Source organism: Fukomys damarensis, unplaced genomic scaffold (genome assembly GCF_012274545.1).
Source record: "Fukomys damarensis isolate Sample0158 unplaced genomic scaffold, DMR_v1.0_HiC HiC_scaffold_12, whole genome shotgun sequence".
In the NCBI taxonomy this organism is placed as follows: domain Eukaryota; kingdom Metazoa; phylum Chordata; class Mammalia; order Rodentia; family Bathyergidae; genus Fukomys; species Fukomys damarensis.
In genome coordinates, this window is record NW_022900924.1 from 39,174,826 (window position 1) to 39,193,353 (window position 18,528).

Below are 18,528 nucleotides of genomic sequence, written 5' to 3' on the forward strand. Positions count from 1 at the left end.
TGTTATTGGAATTTTGATCGGGATTGCATTGAATCTGTAACAGTTTAATAAGTATGGCCATTTTCACTATATTGATTCTTCCTACCAAAGAACTAGGAATATCTTTCCATTTTCTGATATCCTGTTTGATATCTTTTTCAGAGTACTGTAGTTTTCAATGTAGAGGTCTTTTACTTCCTTCATTAGACTTATTTCTCTTTTTTTTTCTTTTGAATGCCATTGTGAAAGGTGTTCTTCCCCCAATTTCTCTCTCAGTGAGTCTGTTATTTGTGTATAGGAAGGCTATTTTATTTTTGAGTGCTGACCTTGTATCCAACTATGCCAGAGAATCTGGTTATTAAGTCTAGAAGTCTTCTGGTGATGTTTTGGGGGTCTTCTATGTAGAGTTTTATGTCATCTTCAAATAATGATAAATCAACCTCTTTCTTTCCTATTCTTATTCCTTTTATTTTTTATTTTTTTCTAAAGACTGTGACTAATGTTTCCAGAACTGTATTAAACAAGAGTGGTAACACTGAATATCCTTGTCTTGTTCCTGATTTTAGAGTGAAAGTTTTCAGTTTTTGCCCACTTAGTATGATGTTGGCTGTTGGTAATTTACATGTATTTGTATGTAATTTATATGTATTCATGTGTAATCCATAGGTCGTTTGGTAATTCCTATATATCAATATGTGATTCATATATAATCATAGGTAATTCATATGTACACTTATTAATTCATCTATATCTATGAAATATCTAATTAAGTTCTTAGATTAGTCTTGGATTGAAATCCACTTGTCTGGAAATAGAATAACTATCCCTGCTTTTTTTCTGCATTCCTGTCACACGGTGTACTGTATTCCAGGCTTTGACTCTCAGTCTATGAATTTCTTCCTGAATCATATGTGTTCCTTTTATGTGCTGTATTGTTGTATCTTGTGTATTTTGTTTGTTTGTTTGTTTTTGCTTTTGTACTGGGGATCAAACTCAGGACCTGGCTCTTGCAAGGCAGGCAGTGGCACCACTATCCCCAGCCTATATCTCGCATCTTTTTTTTAATTTTTATTGAGTTTATTGCTACAATCTAAGTATACAATACAATTGCATTCATTATTGGGATCTTGTACCTTTACATGATAGGTCTTGATTCTCATTTTTTCCCTTTATCCCTGCCCTCCCTTCACCCCCTCCTCCCTTCCCCATTTACAAACACTTTATTTCCACTTTTTCATTTTCTCATATTTTTTTCCTCTCCCTTATTACATTTCCCCCACCCTTCCCACTTTCCCTACACCATTAGCACTTTACTTCAAATTTCACATTATTAATTACCTCATTAGGATCTTGTGTACTATTATAGTTTATCACACCAGAGAAACTATGCAGTATTTCAGTTAAAGAAATCTCTATATGAACATTAAAAATAGGGAATCCTAAAATAAAACTAAAACGGAAAGTAAAAGAGAAAAGACAATGATGTAAAATTAAAATAATCCTTAATTCTGAAGATGAAAATGGTCCATGAACATATTTAAGTTGCTTCTTGCCCTTGTAGTCTTATATTATTCTCTTTTTTTATTCATTTTTTAGAGAATACTTTATTAGTTTCTGTAAACAAACCCACGTAGATATGACCTTGCATATTTAATACAGTGCATTACCCTGTAGAAATGAAAAAAAAAATAACTTTCTAGACCAATTTGGCTGATAATTTCTGCACAATGCCAACTCAACACAGTAAATTGGGATAACTTTTTCCAAAGTTGACAGCACAATTAAAGTTTCCAAAAATTCAAATTTTATATATATATATATACATATATATTTATTTATTTATTTATATTTATATAAAAAGACCAATAATAGCAGTATGTTATGCATCAATAGCAGCAACAGCTTTTCCAGGTTCTGCAGTCATCTGAACAAAATTATAGACATTCAGCACACTCCATTAAAAAAACAAAAACAAAACAACAAAGAGAAGAATAATACCCAGAAATCAGCAAAGTTCTGTTGTGTTGTGGTACCTGGCACTATTTTTTTTTATTAGCTTCTTAATCATCATCTGGAGAGAGAATATTCTAGAGTAACATCCCTAAAAATAGCTCTGATAAAGCATGGTCACTACTACATATCATAAAGCAGATATAAGATATTTTACATTCACAGAGATATAATAAAATACTGTCCTACATCTATATTACTAGAATCAGTTTTGGTTTGAAATTTACTTTGTCTGCAAATAAGATTGCTACCCCTGCCTTTTTTCTGGGCTCCTGTCACATGAAGAATTGTTTTGCATCCTTTCACTTTCAGTCTATGGGCTTCTTTTTGCAATAGGTGTGTTTCTTTTATACAACATATTGTTGGATTTTGCTTCTTATTCCGTTCTGCCAGTCTATTTCTCTTGATTGGTAAATTGAGGCCATTGACATTGATGGTTATAACTGATATGTACTGACTTATTATTTTCCTGTTATGGCCTTTTATTGACTCTTTTTACTTTTTCACCATCCCCTTTTAGTTTCTTGCCTTGCCTATTTGGTTTGAACTGTTGGGCCTCATGGTGTTGTTGCCTTCATCGTCTTTTTCTAGGACCTTGTTTAGAATTACTTGTAGTGCTGGTTTGGTATTCATGTAGTTTCTCAGGTGTCCTTTGTCTTGGAAGTATCTTATTTCCCCATCCATTTTAAAAGAGAGTTTTGCAGGATGCATCAGTCTAGGTTGGAGGTTGTTCTCTTTTAGTACTTGAAATATCTCACTCCAGGCTCTCCTTGCCCTAAGGGCTTGTGTTGAAAAGTCTTCTGTGATTCTGATGGGCTTTCCTTTGCATGTGATTTGTTTCTTTTCTCTTACTGCTTGTAGTATTTTGTTCTTCTGTTGGGTTTCTGGGATCTTGATTATTATATGTCTAGGTGTAGATTTTCTTTTTATTATGGCTAGTTGGGGTCCTATATGCCTCACTTATCTGTAGGTCAAATTCTTCCCCTCTCTTTGGGAAGTTTTCTGTCATTAATTCTGCTAACAGCTTTTTAAAGTCATTTGTATTTTCTCCTGCTGTTTCATGGATTCCTATCAGTCTTATGTTATTTTTCTTTGCATCATCTAGGAGTTGCTGGATTGATTTCTCATGATCCCCTACTGTTTTTAAGAGACCTCTCTTTTCATGGTCACTGACTGCCATCTTATCTTCTATATCTGAGAGTCTATCTTAGCATTCTTTTATTCTGTTGCATACACTTTCAGTGGAGTGCTTAATCTCCTGGATATCTGTTTGAATCTGTTTTATGGATTCTATTTCTTTCCTATGTTGGGTATTTATTGTTTCCATTTCTTTCTTATGCTGGGCCTTCATGGCTTCTATCATAGTGCTGAGCTCATCTATTTTTTCTTTTCATTTTCTGTTCTAGAGTCTTGAATCACCTCTTTCATTTTGCTCAAGATCCCTATGGTTATCTGGGAAATTATTTCTGTTTTGAATTTTTCTATAGCCTGATTGACCTGTTTTGTTACTTCCTGTGCTTTGAGTTCAGGATGTCCTGGTGGTTCACTTTTGGCTTTTTCATCCTCATTTGTCCTGCTGTTTACCATTTGTGAACTGGAAGTCTGTCTTTGTGTCTTGCTTAAGTGTTTTCTCATTTTTATTTTTGTTTTCCTGCTGTCCTTGGTTTAATCTCTGGGTTATCACCCAAATCTTCCTACTATAGTTACACCCTAGCTGTCTGGGGTGTCCCACAGACATTCTCATCTCCATAACATCAGAGAAAACAGCTTATCGAATCAACCACAATCCTTTATCCCAACCAGCAACACAATATGATCAAGCACAACTTGAAAACTGACCACCTGTGCTAGTCACTAGTCTATCACCCTTAAACTATTTAAATTAAATTGAAATCAAGAAGCAGTCCAAAACATGTCTGCAGTGAACAAACTTTTCAATATAGTATAATTACCATTTAGGATGGGGGCTCAGACAGTGCTAGGACTCAGGACACCTGATCTCAGTTAGCTGATGGCTGAACTCCATGACACAGACTGACCTCGGGCTGCAAGGCCCAGATTGAGTTCCCCAAACTTCTGAACAGTTGAACTCCATGCCTTTCTACTACAGGTTTCCCATGCCCTTTCCTTAAAGATATTCAATGTTGGGAACTCAGAAAAATACCCTCTATGACCACCTCTGCCTCTGCAGAGTGGGTCCAAAGACTGACTCAATCAGGAGGTCTGAGAGTGCGTGCGGGGGGCTGTTCAGGGGCACCTGCGGCTACCTTCCTGGTGCTGGAGCAATGGTGACCGCCAGTGTGGGAAGGTGTGGCTATCCTTCTCACAGTGGATCAGGGCCCAAGCAGCCCTCCTGGTGCCGGAGCATTGGCCTATATCTCGCTTCTTGATCCATTCTGCTAGTCTGTTTCTTTTGATTGGTGAATTGAGACCATTAACATTGATGGTTACAACTGATATGTATTGACTTATCCTTGTTATGTTATTTTCCTGTTATTGTCTCCCTTTTTTTTTTTTTCTCCTTCTGTTTAATTCCTTGCCTTGCCTGATGGATTCATTCTGTTGCAGTTTGTGGAATTGTAATCCTCATTATCTCTTTCTAGAACATCCTTCAGAACACTTTGAGGTTCTGGTTTGGCATTCATGAATTTCCTCATGTTTTGTCATGGAAGCATCTCTCCATCAATTTTGAAAGACAGTTTTGTGAGATACATCAATCTGGATTGGAGGTTTTTTTCTTTTAGGGCTTGAAATTCTTCACTCCAAGCTCTCCTTGACATAAGAGTTTGTGTTGAGAAGTCTGCTGTGATTCTGATGGGCTTCCCTTACATTGGATTTGTTCCTTTTCTCTAACAGCTTTTAATAGTCTCTTCTTCTGTTGGATTTCTGGATCTTGGCTATTATATGCCTATGTGTAATTTCTTTTTTTTTATGATGGTAAATTGGAGTTCTATATGCCTCACTCATCTCTATGTCAAATTCTATGTGTGGGAAGTTTTCTGACACTACTTTTGTGAATCCTTTTTTATGTCATTTGTGCTATCTCCTTTTTTATTGACTGCAATCAATCTTATGTTATTCTTCACCTCATTTAACAGCAGTAGGATTGATTTCTCATGGTCCCTTGCTATTTTCAAGAAATCTCTCCTTTCATGATCGCTAACCACAATCCTGTCTTCTATTTCTGATATTCTGTCCTCACATTGGCTCATTCTTCTGTGTATACTTTCAATGGAATTTTTAATTTCTTGGACATCTGCTTGGATATTTTTCATGGATTCCATTTCTTTCCTATGCTTGGTGTTCACAGTTTCCATCAATTTCCTAGGCTCCTCTATTTTATTATCTGTACCTGCATAAAGTCACTAATCATGTCTTTCATTATGGTCACAATTTCTGTAGTTATCTGACAAATTATTTCTGATTTGATTTTTTTTCCCTAGGGCCTCTTTCATCTGCCTTGTTAATTTCACTCTTACCACTTCAGGGAGTCCAGGTGGATGACTTTTAGATTGTTCCACCTCATTGCCCCCGGGTTTGTCTTTGGTGAGCTGGAAGTCTGGGCTTGCATCTTGTTTAGGTGTCTTCTCATTTTCTATTTTTGTTTGTTTGTTTGTCTTTAATTTAATTCCTGGGTTGATGCTTATAGACTGCTTATGGAAAATAGCTTTATCGCTAGTGTTTAGAAACCTTAGGAAATGACTACTTATCAGAGGTGTTGCAAGATGAGAAGGGATGAGAAGTTGCCGCCTACTTGGCCTAGCCCCTGGTTCTTTGGCACTGGCCTATTCTTTTGACCCTTAGATAATCTCAGTCTTGGTATATGAGGAAGAAGAATTATGTCACCTTTCCTAAAGCAGTACAATCAGCAATAACAAGGACATCAAACACAGCCTAGAATATTACAAACTGTGGGAATTATTAATTTGCCACCTTTAACTGTATGAAGTATACTTGTGTTTATATAACTAAATCTAAAACAAACCAGAAAAATGTTTGCAGTAAATAAGCCCTCAATATATTGAATTTACCTTCAGGGGAGAAAATTTGAAAGGAATTGGGAGGAAAATAGAGAAATGGAAGAGAAAATGATTAGAAGCAAAGCTAGAAGACAAAGGAAGATCATGAAAATTTTGGGAAACTGGTGAAGACAACAGGAGAAAAAGAAGAAAGAAAAAACAAGAATAAAACAAAAAAACTAGAACTCATGTTCACACACTAAAATAAGAATGAACAATCAAAAGAAAAACAAAACAAATACAGAAACAAGAAAAGAAAGGAAAACGAAAAAAAAAAAGTCCACTTCAAGGAGTGTCTCTGCTGTCACTGGTAGACAACATGGGCAGTGCACAGATCAGGGTTGGTTCATCCCACCAAGCCTCACCTTTAGTTCCACTGAAGTTCAGACTAGTGTCTGGCTATGAGGCTGGAACTGGACCTGCAGAGCCTGCAACAGTCTATGTACCACCAACCCCCCACCCCACACACACACACTGAGCTCCCTGACCTGCAGGTTTGAACTCTGACATTGACATTAGAAGCCACTAGATGGAGCTGGCCCACAGCTGTTCTGAGTTCTAAATGCAGTTGGCCCCTCTCTAAAAGACTACCAGCTGATTACTCTCTCCTGTGAAATGTCCAAATCCCAACAACTCACCAACCATTGCAGTCTGCTATGTCCACCACTCTGCTCCACTGGCACATTTCTCTATGGAGGTTTCTGTAGTCACCAGTAGTCATACCTATCTGCAGGTTCAAGCCTCCTTTCCCCTGCAGTGGGTCTGGGCTTAGGTACAAGGATCGAACTCAGGTCCTTGCTCTTGTGGAGCCAGTTGGCTGCACCATTGAGCTAAATCCCCAGCCCTCCTCCTCTCCTTTTGTTGGGGATTCTCTCTGCCCTCTTCCTGTGGGCTTCAATTCTTACTTCAGATCCCTTTGAGGCCCCAGGGACTCACTTCCCTCCTTTTTCCCTTCCTCAGCTTGCTTTATTTCAGTGCCTAGACACCAAACCTCAGGGACACCCTCTCTCTGCTGCTCACCACTGCCATCGTCCTAGAAGTCATCTCCTATCTTGTTCTTGGATCCAGACCTCTTCATCTTTTGCCAAAACAACTGAGACAATCTCCCATTTCACTCTGATTTGTCTTGTTCTGTTTCTAAACTAATCTCCCCACAGCAGCCACAGTGATCATTCTGGAGCTCAGTTCTAATCATGCCACCCTCCGACACCTTCCCATTAACTATAGAATAAAAGGCACTCTCTTTAGAATGATTTACAAGACCCTTCATGACCCACCTGCCTTTCCAAATATATCTGCCCCATTTCATCTCCCTCACACTCATTCCAGGGATACTAACATGCTTCTGATACTCATTATGCAATTGTTAAGTCTCCATCCCTTTGTTTATGTGATTCTTTCCATCTGAAATGTCCTCTACTCTTGTCTCATTTGGTTAACCATGAATCAGCCTTGAAAATTCTGTTTAAGACATTACTCTTCCAGGAAACTTTCCCTAAGCTCAACCCTTGCCCTCTGTCCCATTTCCTTGAGCTGAAGAAATTGCCCCTCTCCTGTATTCTCATTAAGTTCTATGAGTAACTGTCATTTAACCTACTATTCTGTGTTAACCTTTATTGTATATCTGTCTTCTTATGCAAAGGGGTCCATATCCCCAGAAAGAAGAGATTATCAACACTCAAGACAAATTTGTGGACCTAATCTGAACTATTTGCCCTTCCAAATTATTCATTCATTCCTTTATTTATGCATTAATTATTGATGAACTCTGCCCACTTAACACTTGCATTTTGCTGAGCAATACCCCTGATTTCACAGTGGCCTATGTGCTATGTAACAACCAATCATTTCTCCCCCTTGCTGTCCATTCTAGAGCATATAAAGAACATTTGCTACCTTTTGAAATTGTGACTTGTTTGTAAATTACCTGTTTGAATCATTTTTATATGATTCTCATTCTGGTGATGTAACTGATTGACTGTGTTTCATCTGTTTTGTGGGTATGGACTGATATGTGATGCTGTGTGACAGCCTCATATTCTAGAACTGTGAGGATATTGCTTCTTCCTTGATGGCTTCCATCTGTGGGAAGTGCAAATCTCAGTGGCAGCCATCAGAGTTAAATACATGTTGGTAAATAATATTAGCAAAGTAACAGCCGATTATTATTTTGCAGCAGGTCTTTGAAGCCACTCAGCCTCAGCCTGTCTTTTTCTGCTTCAAAAGTCTTTCTGCCAACTGGCTTTTACTGCTAATGGGCACCAATTTTTTCAAGTTCATAAAAGGTCATGTTTAAAGAGCTTTTATTCAATCCTACAATTTCCAAAGAAAACCTCAAAAAAGAATAGGGAAATTTAGGAGGAGGATCATTGGCAGACTATGGAACTCAAAAGGAGGACAGGCCAGTTAGCCCAAGTGCAACAGCCTTATGAGCTGAAAAATATAGTCTCTCTGGGCCTCTGGCAATGATATTAAGCAGCTGAGAGTGAGTGGTGACTATGAAAAGATGAACAGAGTCATCTGTTCATTTGTGATTCTCCTCCTACAATGTGCCCACTCCTCAAAGAAATGGTAAGATTTGTACCAACTATCTCATGAAGAGAACTTTAAAATAAAGATGTTAATGATAGCCCATCAGTTAATTTTGTGCACCAGTAGCTACATTAATAAACACTCTACCCGAATCCCTTTTGGAAATATATTAAATACATATACACCATCCCACCTTCACATACAATCAAAATATTTAACAATCAGCCTAGAATGGACCAACCAATCAGAACAGATCTTGATCATGAACACCAGTAAGGCCATTGTGGAGTACAAAGTTAAACATAGGCCCTAAATCTATAGATAATTGTACAAATAACAGGAAGAATTGACAGAAGTTATTCTTTACAAAATTTCACACTGGATTCTACTGTGGTTTCTTTCCCGGGAAACATGAGTGATAGTGATTCAAAAATATTGCAAGATTTTTTCCCACATTGTAGCTTGTCTCTTAGCTCTGTTGGTGGCTTCTCTTGCAGTGCAGAAGGTTGTTAATAAGATGAGATCCCAGTTGTTGATTCTTTCTGCTAGTTCCTGTGCTACAGAGTATTTGTTCATAAAGTCTTTTAATATGCCAGTGTCTTCAAGAGTTCTGCCTAACTTATCTTCCAGAAAAATTTAGTGACTCTTTTTTAATATTTAGATCTTTAATCCACTTGGATTTTAGTTTAGTACATGGTGAAAGATAAGGGTCTAGTTTTAATCTTTGGCAGGTTGAAATACAGTTTTTCCAACACCATTTATTAAAGAGGCTATATTGCCTCCAGTGAGGATGGTTGGCTCCTTTGTCAAAGATGAGATAGTTGAGTACATCTTGAGTTGTTTTGTATCTTCCAATATATTCCACTGATCCTCAGGTCTGTTTTTTTGCAAGTACCATGCTGTTTTTATCACAATGGCTTTGTAGTATAGTTTCAAATTGGGAATTGTTATACCCACTACCATGTCTCTGTTGCCTGAAATGGCTTTTGCTATTCTAAATCTCTTCTGGCTCCAAATGAATTTTTGGATTATTTTTTTCTAGTTCTATGAAATTTTCACCGGCTGCTCCTCAGACAAAGGAGTATTATCTAAAATATATAAAGAACTCAAAAAAATCACCCCCCCAAATATAAAGACCCAATTCAAAAATAGGCATTTGAAATGAACAGACATTTCTCAGACAAAGAAGTAAAAGCAGCAAGTAAATATATGAAAAAAGTTACACATCACTGGTCACTCTAGAGATGCAGATGAAAACAACACTGAGATTTCACCTCACCCCACAAAGAATGGCTGCTATCAAGAAATCAAACAATAGCAAATGTTGGTGAGGTTGTGGGGAGAAAGGAACCCTTCTCCATTGCTGATGGGAGTACAGACTGGTACAACCACTATGGAAATCAATATGGAGATACCTCAAAGATCTGGGACTACAGGTTCCATTTGACCCATCCATCCCTCTGCTGGGTATATTTCCAAAATAATTAAAAGAATCATATCACAGTGATATAAGTGCACCTATGTTTATACCGGCACAGTTTGTAATAGCTAAAACATGGAAACAGCCCATTTGCCCATCAGTTGGAGACTGGATAAAGAAGATATGGCTTTTCTATAAAATGGAATACTAATCAGCCATAAATAATGAGAAATTAGAGTCATTCTTAGGAAAATGGATACATATTGAGGATATACTCCTAAGTGAAATAAATAAGTTACACATGTATAAATACTGAATAGTTTCTTTCTTGTGAAAAACTATAATGGTACATAAGATCCTAATGATATAAATGACAACGTGAAATAGGAAGAAAAGGGCTAAAGGTGTAGGGGAAGATGGAAGGGTAGGGGAAAAGTAATAAGGGAAAAGAAAAAAAAACATGAGAAAATAGAAACAAAGTATTTTTAAGTAGGAAAGGGAGCAGGGGGTGAAGGGAGGATAGGGATAAAGGGAAAAACTGAGAACCAAGACCTGTCATGTAAAGGTTTAAGATTCCAGTGATGAATATAACTGTACTATATACCTAAAATGTACCAATAAACTCAATGAGAAAAAAATATTGCAAGAAAATCTGAAGTCATATTTATGCATATTGCCTTTTTGTTTAAAATTGAAAGTAGGACTTAAGAACTTCCTTCTCCATTTTTAGTATTCTATTTGTCCTGTTCTCTGTTTACAGACTCAAAAAGCCAATGAATTCCCCCCACTTCCACTACCCTACAATCCAGAGCTCCCTTATTAAGACAGAAGCCAGGTCAGCCTGAACCATACTTTGGTCACCAGCCTCATTGTAATTCCTGAGCAATTCCTTCCTACCCATACATCTCATGCATTTTCCTGAGCATCCAACACCCAAGATTTTTTTCTGTTTTTTCTGCCTTATCCTTCTTTTAAATCTAGTCCTTCATTCCTAAGCTTCTACACTATTCATTTCCTTGCCATTCTGTCCTTTAGAAATTCTTTGGAAAATGATAATTTTAGGATATCCTAACTTTTATGTCATTGAGGCATGGCTTTTCATCCCATATTTGAATAGGAACATTTATTAAATACCTCATATTAGTCATTCTCCCAGGTAGTTTACTTATGTTGTCTCATTCAACTATTCTAGTACATTTAAAAGTTATTTGCACTTTGCAAGAAAATGGGGATCAGAAAGGCTAAGATATTTATTATTGATCACACACCTAGAATGCAGTGAAATCTGGGTTTAAACATAGGAAACAATATAATTCCAGCCTCATGGTCTTTCTCATCATATTACGTGCTAAAAAAAAAAAAGTACTAATGAAACTGTCAAAAGTTATGGATTCTGTCCTTGATTTGATTAACACTTCTTGACTTCTCAAACTTGGGCCCTTGCACTTGCAAGGCAAACGGCAAAACCACTGAGCTAAATCCCTGGCCTTGATTAACACTTCTAATTCACTTGAGTCTTTACACATACGAGAAAAGGGTTGAGTCTTCACATCTTCACATTGCTTATAAATCTCAAGCCAACAGAACCATAAGCAACCCTAAGCTTCAGAAAAATGTTAAACAACAAAATTTCTGTCTATCCCTACAGAGGGAAAATAGAGATTCAGTTGGTAGATTTCTGATGTGTGCTGCTATTTCTTTGAATTGTTGTTCAATTAGGTACTCAGAAATTGTAAAATATTTTAGTGTTGATCAGCTTGATAAATGGTAAAGCCAACACAGCCAAAGCACTGTTTTGAAGATTGAGGGCATTGGTTTCTTTCTGTACAGCTGAGGAGAAAGAAAATTAATTTATATTTAGAGATGAGCCCCAAGGCAAAGAAGGAGAATTTTTTTCTGCTGAGTTGGTGCACATACATTTATGCGTGTGTGTGTGTGTGTGTGTGTGTGTGTGTGTGTGTGTGTGTGTGTGTGTGTGTGTGTGTCTTTGGAGGCAGTAGTGATATGCAGGAATCCAACTGCACTAAGGTAGGCTCACAGGGCTCCTCTAGGTCTCTGGCTCTAGGAAGGCAGGGGTACAAACTTACCCGCTCTCTAAGGCCATGCCAATTAACTGTGAACTTCATATCAGACTGTGTTGTTTTCAACTTCAGAAATTTCTACCAAAAAATCAGGGACCATGACCTCCTGGACAAAAGGAAAACAGTCACAGCACTGAAAGCTGGAGAGGACCGGGCCATTCTCCTGGGATTGGCCATGATGGTGTGCTCCATCATGATGTACTTTCTGCTGGGAATCACACTCCTGCGCTCATACATGCAGAGGTAATGCCTTTGGGTGGCTGGACCACTGTTGGTCTCCTTCTTCCCTCCCCTCCCACATTTCTCAAGCCAAGTTCTTCTGTCTTACCTTCCTTCTTAATAAGAACTTTCAGAAGTGCCCGGTACATAGTATTTTTCAATAATATTATTTAATAAAAACAATAAAGGTACCTCTGCAAATAAACTGCCTACTACATGCCAGAGACTTTTTTATATTGTTTCAATTTCACAACTAGTCTCTAAGTATGAATATACTCATTATAAGAATGGCAAAACTGAGGCTCAAAATAGAGATAATCTGTCCTCCAACGTCACATAGCTCTGGCATACGGCATAGTTAAGATTCAAAGCTACATTCCACTAATAGACTCTGCATTCTTGCCACTTCTTGCCTCTATTTGGTCCCCACTTTTGTTCCTTTTCCACCCTATACCACCCCTGTACCTCCCTCCATATCAGTATTTCTCAACAACACATTGAAACTTTCTGGGAAACTTTAAAAACGCTGATACCCAGGCCCTACTCCATCACCCTAGATGGGGCCAGATTAAATTGGTTTGAAGTGGAACCCAATTGTCAGCAGTTTGTAAAGCTCCCCCAAGTGATTTTTAATATACTCTCAAAGCTGACAAACACTACTATGCATGAACTTTCTAAAATAACAGATTTTGAACACTTTTCATTTTAACATTTTTCTTCAGTTGACTGAACAGTTAAAGAGGTAAATAAATAGTGAGACAGCAAATGCGCTTCTTCCTGAGTAAACCATGTGATAAATCCCAGCGGTATCTCTGGGGGAGGTCTCACAGTGGTCTGGCTTAAAGAAACACGACCTTTTCGAAAGACAAATTGAGGTTTCATTCCAAAAGAAATTCAGACCATTTTGTGGCATTCATTTCTCTACCTAAATTAATACTTTCACTTTAGAAGCAAGATCTAGCTGAAATACAGTAATTTGCTAAAATTAAGGAATCATCTTTCACATTTCTGACTGCTCTGCTCCGCTTCTCTGATGGCCTTCAGCAGTGCTCTTTCTCAGTGCAAGCGCTGATGCCTGCAGCCCCGTGTTCATTGATTCCAAACCCTCCTGCAACCCCATGGTTGCAGATGGCTCATAACCATCGCAGGCTTTTTTTTCCTCATTGTATAAGCAAAATCTGACCATTCATGTAGTCTCTCGCCTGTGGCAAAAAAAAAAAAAAAAAAAAAAAAAAAAACCTAATTACAAATGTTATCCTTGATAAAAAAAAAAAAAAAAACCTCTACACATGCATGGAGCTGTCCGTGAACACCCAGCAGAGAAAAGAGAATTAATCTGTATGAAAGCATGTTGTTTTCCCGACTATGGTAATCATTTTATGTCCACAAGCAAAACATTTATTTCCGGTATTTTACGTCCTAATTACAAATGTTAACCTTGATAAAAAAAACTAAAGGGATTTTAAAATAGAAGTTGACCAATGGGCAGGTGGAATCTTTCCAGAAGAGAGAGCCTGGGCATCCTTATTAACCCTTATTCTGCATAGAAAAGTTTTCTTTCCAGCGCTTTCATGGGGTGGTGAGACAGTCAGATAGAAAGAGTCCGAGCTTTAAAGAAACAATGGACTGGGAAGAATCACAGATTTCATGAGGCACCAGCTGGGTGTTTTTGTCTGTGTTCTGCCTGATTTCTCTGACCCTCGATTAACTCACTCTTTAAAGGAAGTGATATTCAATTTGCAGGGTTGTTGAGAGGACAGAAGAAAATAACTTTGGTAAAGCACCAACTAGGGTTTTTAAAAGATGTACTAAGCGATTCTTTTGCTGTAATCAGAGGGCTGTCTTTCATCCCTGATGACAGTGGCCTTAAGGCACTATGTCACTGTCTTGCCATGTGCCCAGTTAGACCCCACTCCTTTCATGATCTTTCCCTCCTCCTTATATCTTCTCTGCCTACAAACTGGGCTGCGGTGGGAGTTGAGATGGAGAAGGCCCAAAGTGAAGCCTAGCTGAGGTAAGGACTGGAGTCTGACAAGAAGTTGTACAATACAGAAATACAGGGTGAGTGTAGGTGTTATTTAAAAGATGCCTTGTGCTTACTTGATTCTTCAATACAGGAAAAGACTCACCTAAATCAAGCATTGGAGAATATTATGTCCAACAGAAATCACTGAGAAAATTCTCAGGCACCAAAGTTTGTCTATGCTATGTTGTAGTTTACCTAAAGCTGCTCTACTCAAAGGCATAAACTATGCACTGGAGGATGGTACTGTAAACTTCAAAAAGACTCTCAGGTTCAGGACATCTCCAATCACACCTTCCTTGCCAGTAGCTCATGGGCCTGTTCTTACTCTCCCTTTTCTCTGCAGTGTGTGGACCGAAGAGTCTCAATGCACCTTGCTGAATGCATCCATCACAGAAACATTCAATTGCTCCTTCAGCTGCGGTCCAGACTGCTGGAAACTCTCCCAGTACCCCTGCCTTCAGGTGTATGTGAACCTGACTTCTTCTGGTGAAAAGCTCCTTCTATACCACACTGAAGAGACAATGAAAATCAATCAGAAGGTAGGAGGTTGGCCCACTGCATTCCCCACAAGGCCCATAACTCTCTGAAGTTCCCCTTTGCCAGCATTTCAGAAGGAAACTCCACCAGGAAGCATTCACAAATTTCATCATTTTGCCTGGGAAATATGTATTTTCCGTGCAAGGTATGGACAGATCATTCCCCCATTTTATGATGGTATAGATTTCTCCTTGACTTCCCTTTGGAAGGATAAATATATCCTTATTTGTCTACAAATGGGCTGAGTCTTTCAAAGTAGGAATAGAACTCAGTCAGAGACGTATGTGATTTAAAAAATGAGGTATTTGTCATGGTACCTGGGAGCCACAGGGCAAAACTATATTTTACTTTTCCACAGTCATTGTCACTTAGTTCTGTGACCTTGGAATGGAACTTAAACTCTCTGAGCCTCAGCTTCCTTTTCTCTAAAAAGAAAAGAACAAATGGCCATCTTAAAAGGTGGCTGTGAGGACTGGAATAGAGCAGAACATGCAATGTTGGACAAAGCACAATACCTAGCACAGGGGACACCTTCAAACTATGGTCAGTGCATCTGTCTGTCTGTGCCTGTGTGTGTGTCTGTCTCCTTAGTATATGTTATGTTCAGACAGGCTGAATTTGCCAACATTGTTAGATTCCATTCCACATGATAGATGCACAACAAATGTGTATTACATTAAATTGTACATAAAATTTCTATGTTTAAACTCTGGAATGACCAGTAAAGGTTCAGCAGAACCAACCTGGCATTGTTAATTAAATACTTTGATTTTGGATTTACAGCAGCAATTCATATGTCCAGACCTCCTGACCCCATTTTCCAAGAAGGCAGTTGGCTCATCTTCACAGGATAAAACCTTCCTGTGCTCTAATTTGTCCTGTAAAGACTTCTCACTACAATTGCCAGAATTCAATGGTATTGCTTATAGCTCCTGGGGAGCAGAGTGTGCAATAGCTTTGAGGTTCGGTACACGGGGAGTGAATAGGATTTGTCCGTAATGTATGACACAAACTAAGGAAACTCATTCTGTGTTTTGGTTACAATAACTTGAAAGGATTCTTGCAAATACTTCTGAGGATACACCTTAATGAATATTTCAAAGAATGTTATTTGAAAATGTTTGCTCTGATTTTCTTTCATTTATAGTAGCCACAAACAACAGCAGTCCTAGACCAGTGATACAAACATATAAAGCTTAGCTCCCTCACAAGGTACTTGTTTTTCAAGATGTTGCCTTCAGTCAGATTTTTAAATCAAAGTTGATCTGTGAGGCTGAATGACTATAAAATGCTCACCTCTCCAAGGAATTGAAAATTAGCCAAAGTTGAACAGGCATCAAAAACTGGGAAATATTTCCATTTCCTCATTTTGACATTTTTTCAGTACAGCCCTGTGAATGCATTCCACAAACAAGAAATAAAGCCACCATTAAAAGTTCCAGTCTGCTCCAAGCATTGTCCTAGGACATCACTTGGCTTATGTGCCCTCCTGCCTTGTTTTTAAATGCAAATTATAACACAAATACAGAAAAGCTCATGAAATAAAAAAGTGCAGCTGAAGTATTTCATTACAAAGAGATGCCGCCATGGGACCACAGAGTAAAACAAAAACTGCTGCACCCCAGACTGACCCATCTTGCCACTTCCTAATAACTACAGTCTCTGACCCCTGCCAGAGCTAACCACTATCCAACCATTACTGCCACTGCTTCCTTAGTTTTCTCTGTGGTTTTATCACCTAAGTACATGTCCTTCAGCACTGTACTGTAGTTTTTGCCTCATTCTAAAACATTATGCAAACGGAAGCATGCAGGATTTTTTCACTTGCATCTGGTTTCATCCACACATCATATTCGTTGGAGTCATTCCATTGAATTGTAGTTCATTTCCATTGTACACATATGCCAGTTCATTTACTCATTCTACTAGTGACAGGCATTTTCAGTTTTCTATAGTTTGAGGCTATTACAAATAACTCTGCCGTAGAAACTATTTGTCTATGCGTCTTTGTGCACACACACCAGCATTTCTGTTAGGTGTAAACCTGGGAATAAACTATTGAGATCATAAGACATACATATTTTAAAGTTTAATAGGTAATGACAAATGGTTTTCTAAAATGCCTGAGACAATTTACATTCCCACCAATCCTGTAGGTATGAGAGTTGACATTGCTCAAAATCTTCACCAATACCTGATATCATCTGCAATGTTAATTTGAGCTAATGTGGTGATATTTCCTCCTAGTCCTGATGACTAATGTTATCAAATGCCTTTTCATCGATCTATTGGTCATTTGGACATCCTTTTTTTTGTGCTTTGTCTACTCAAATCCCTTGCCAATTTTTTTATGGAATTATATTTTTTTCACATATTCTACCAACTGTTTAACCTATTTTGTTCATATACATGGCAAATATCATCTCCCATTATAGAGTTCTTTCACTCTCCATACGGAGTACAAACAAATGAATGCTATTGTAGTCAAATTTTGTCAATCTTTTCCTTTTTGTTCAATGTTTTTGTTGTTCTGTTAAATAAGTCTTTACCTGTCTTGATATCATAGAGTCATCCTCCTAAATTATCTTCTAGAAGCACTATTATTTTTCCTTTCACAGATAGAGTACAAACTGCCTGGAACTGATTTTTATGTATGGGCCAAATTTATGGGCTTCTTTATTTTTGTTTTTTTCATAAGGACAGTCCATTTTTTAAAAATTACTCACAGAATTATTTTTCTAATCTCACTACTTCTGTTTTCACAGATGATATCTAGCCTGTTACCTTTTTTTAGTATTTAGCCTAGAGATTATAATGGCAGTTTTGACTAATCAAGAACAATAAAATATTTTAACTCCAGTTGTTCTTTTTTTTTCAGCTTTAATTGAGTTTATTGGTACATTTTAGGGATACAGTACAGTTACATTCATTGTTGGGATCTTGTACCTCTACGTGACAGGTCTTGATTCTCATTTTTTCCCCTTACCCCTGCCCTCCCTTCACCCCCTCCTCCCCTCCCCATCTACAAACACTTTATTTTCATCTTTTCATTATCTCACATTTTTTTATTTTCCCTTATTACCCTTCCCCTACCCATCCCACCTTCCCTACACCTTTAGCTCCTTTCTTCCCATTTCTAAATGTCAGTAATCTTATCAGGATCTGATGTATTATTGCAGATTATTCACACCAGGGAAACTATTTGGTATTTACACATGTGTGACTTATTTATTTCACTTAGAACTCCAGTTGTTCTTTTCCCAACTTACGTAGTAGTGTTTTATTCTATAAATACTTTAAGCTCCTGCAGACATTGTTGTGGATGTGAATATTAATGTATATCATAAATATTAATGCATATCAGTCCTAATGTGATTCCATTTCCATTATTTCTCAGTCTCCTCTGTCTGATCTTCCATCTGGGATCATTTTCCCACTGCCTAAGTATACCATCTAGTTAGTGTCTATTTTACAGCAGTTTCTGATCTAAAGAATTTTCTGGAAATATTTCATGTTTTTTCTGGAAGGGTGCATTCACTGAGCACAAACTCTGAGCTAGCTGACAAATGTTGTCACTGTGCAGAAATCAGCCTTCAGTCTAAGTGCTACTTCTCTGAAAGTAATGTTGGACTATTTTAAAGATTATTTTCTTTCATAGTTTTCTTTTCTTTTTTTTTTTTTTTTTTTTTTTTTTTTTTTTTTTTT

At 37.7% G+C, this 18,528-nt stretch overlaps 1 protein-coding gene across 6 annotated transcripts in view; it reads left to right on the top strand.

Moving 5' to 3' along the window:
* Window positions 1-18,528, top strand: part of Kcnmb2 (potassium calcium-activated channel subfamily M regulatory beta subunit 2) — a 274,696-nt gene that overhangs the window by 246,026 nt on the left and 10,142 nt on the right. For 5 of the 6 annotated variants that reach the window (XM_010632430.2, XM_010632431.2, XM_010632432.2 and 2 more), the window contains 2 exons: window positions 12,114-12,284; window positions 14,630-14,825. In XM_010632430.2, coding sequence (XP_010630732.1) covers window positions 12,114-12,284; window positions 14,630-14,825 — 367 coding nt within the window. The remainder of the gene's footprint in view (window positions 1-12,113; window positions 12,285-14,629; window positions 14,826-18,528) is intronic. The other variant, XM_019208704.2, reaches the window with a different exon arrangement.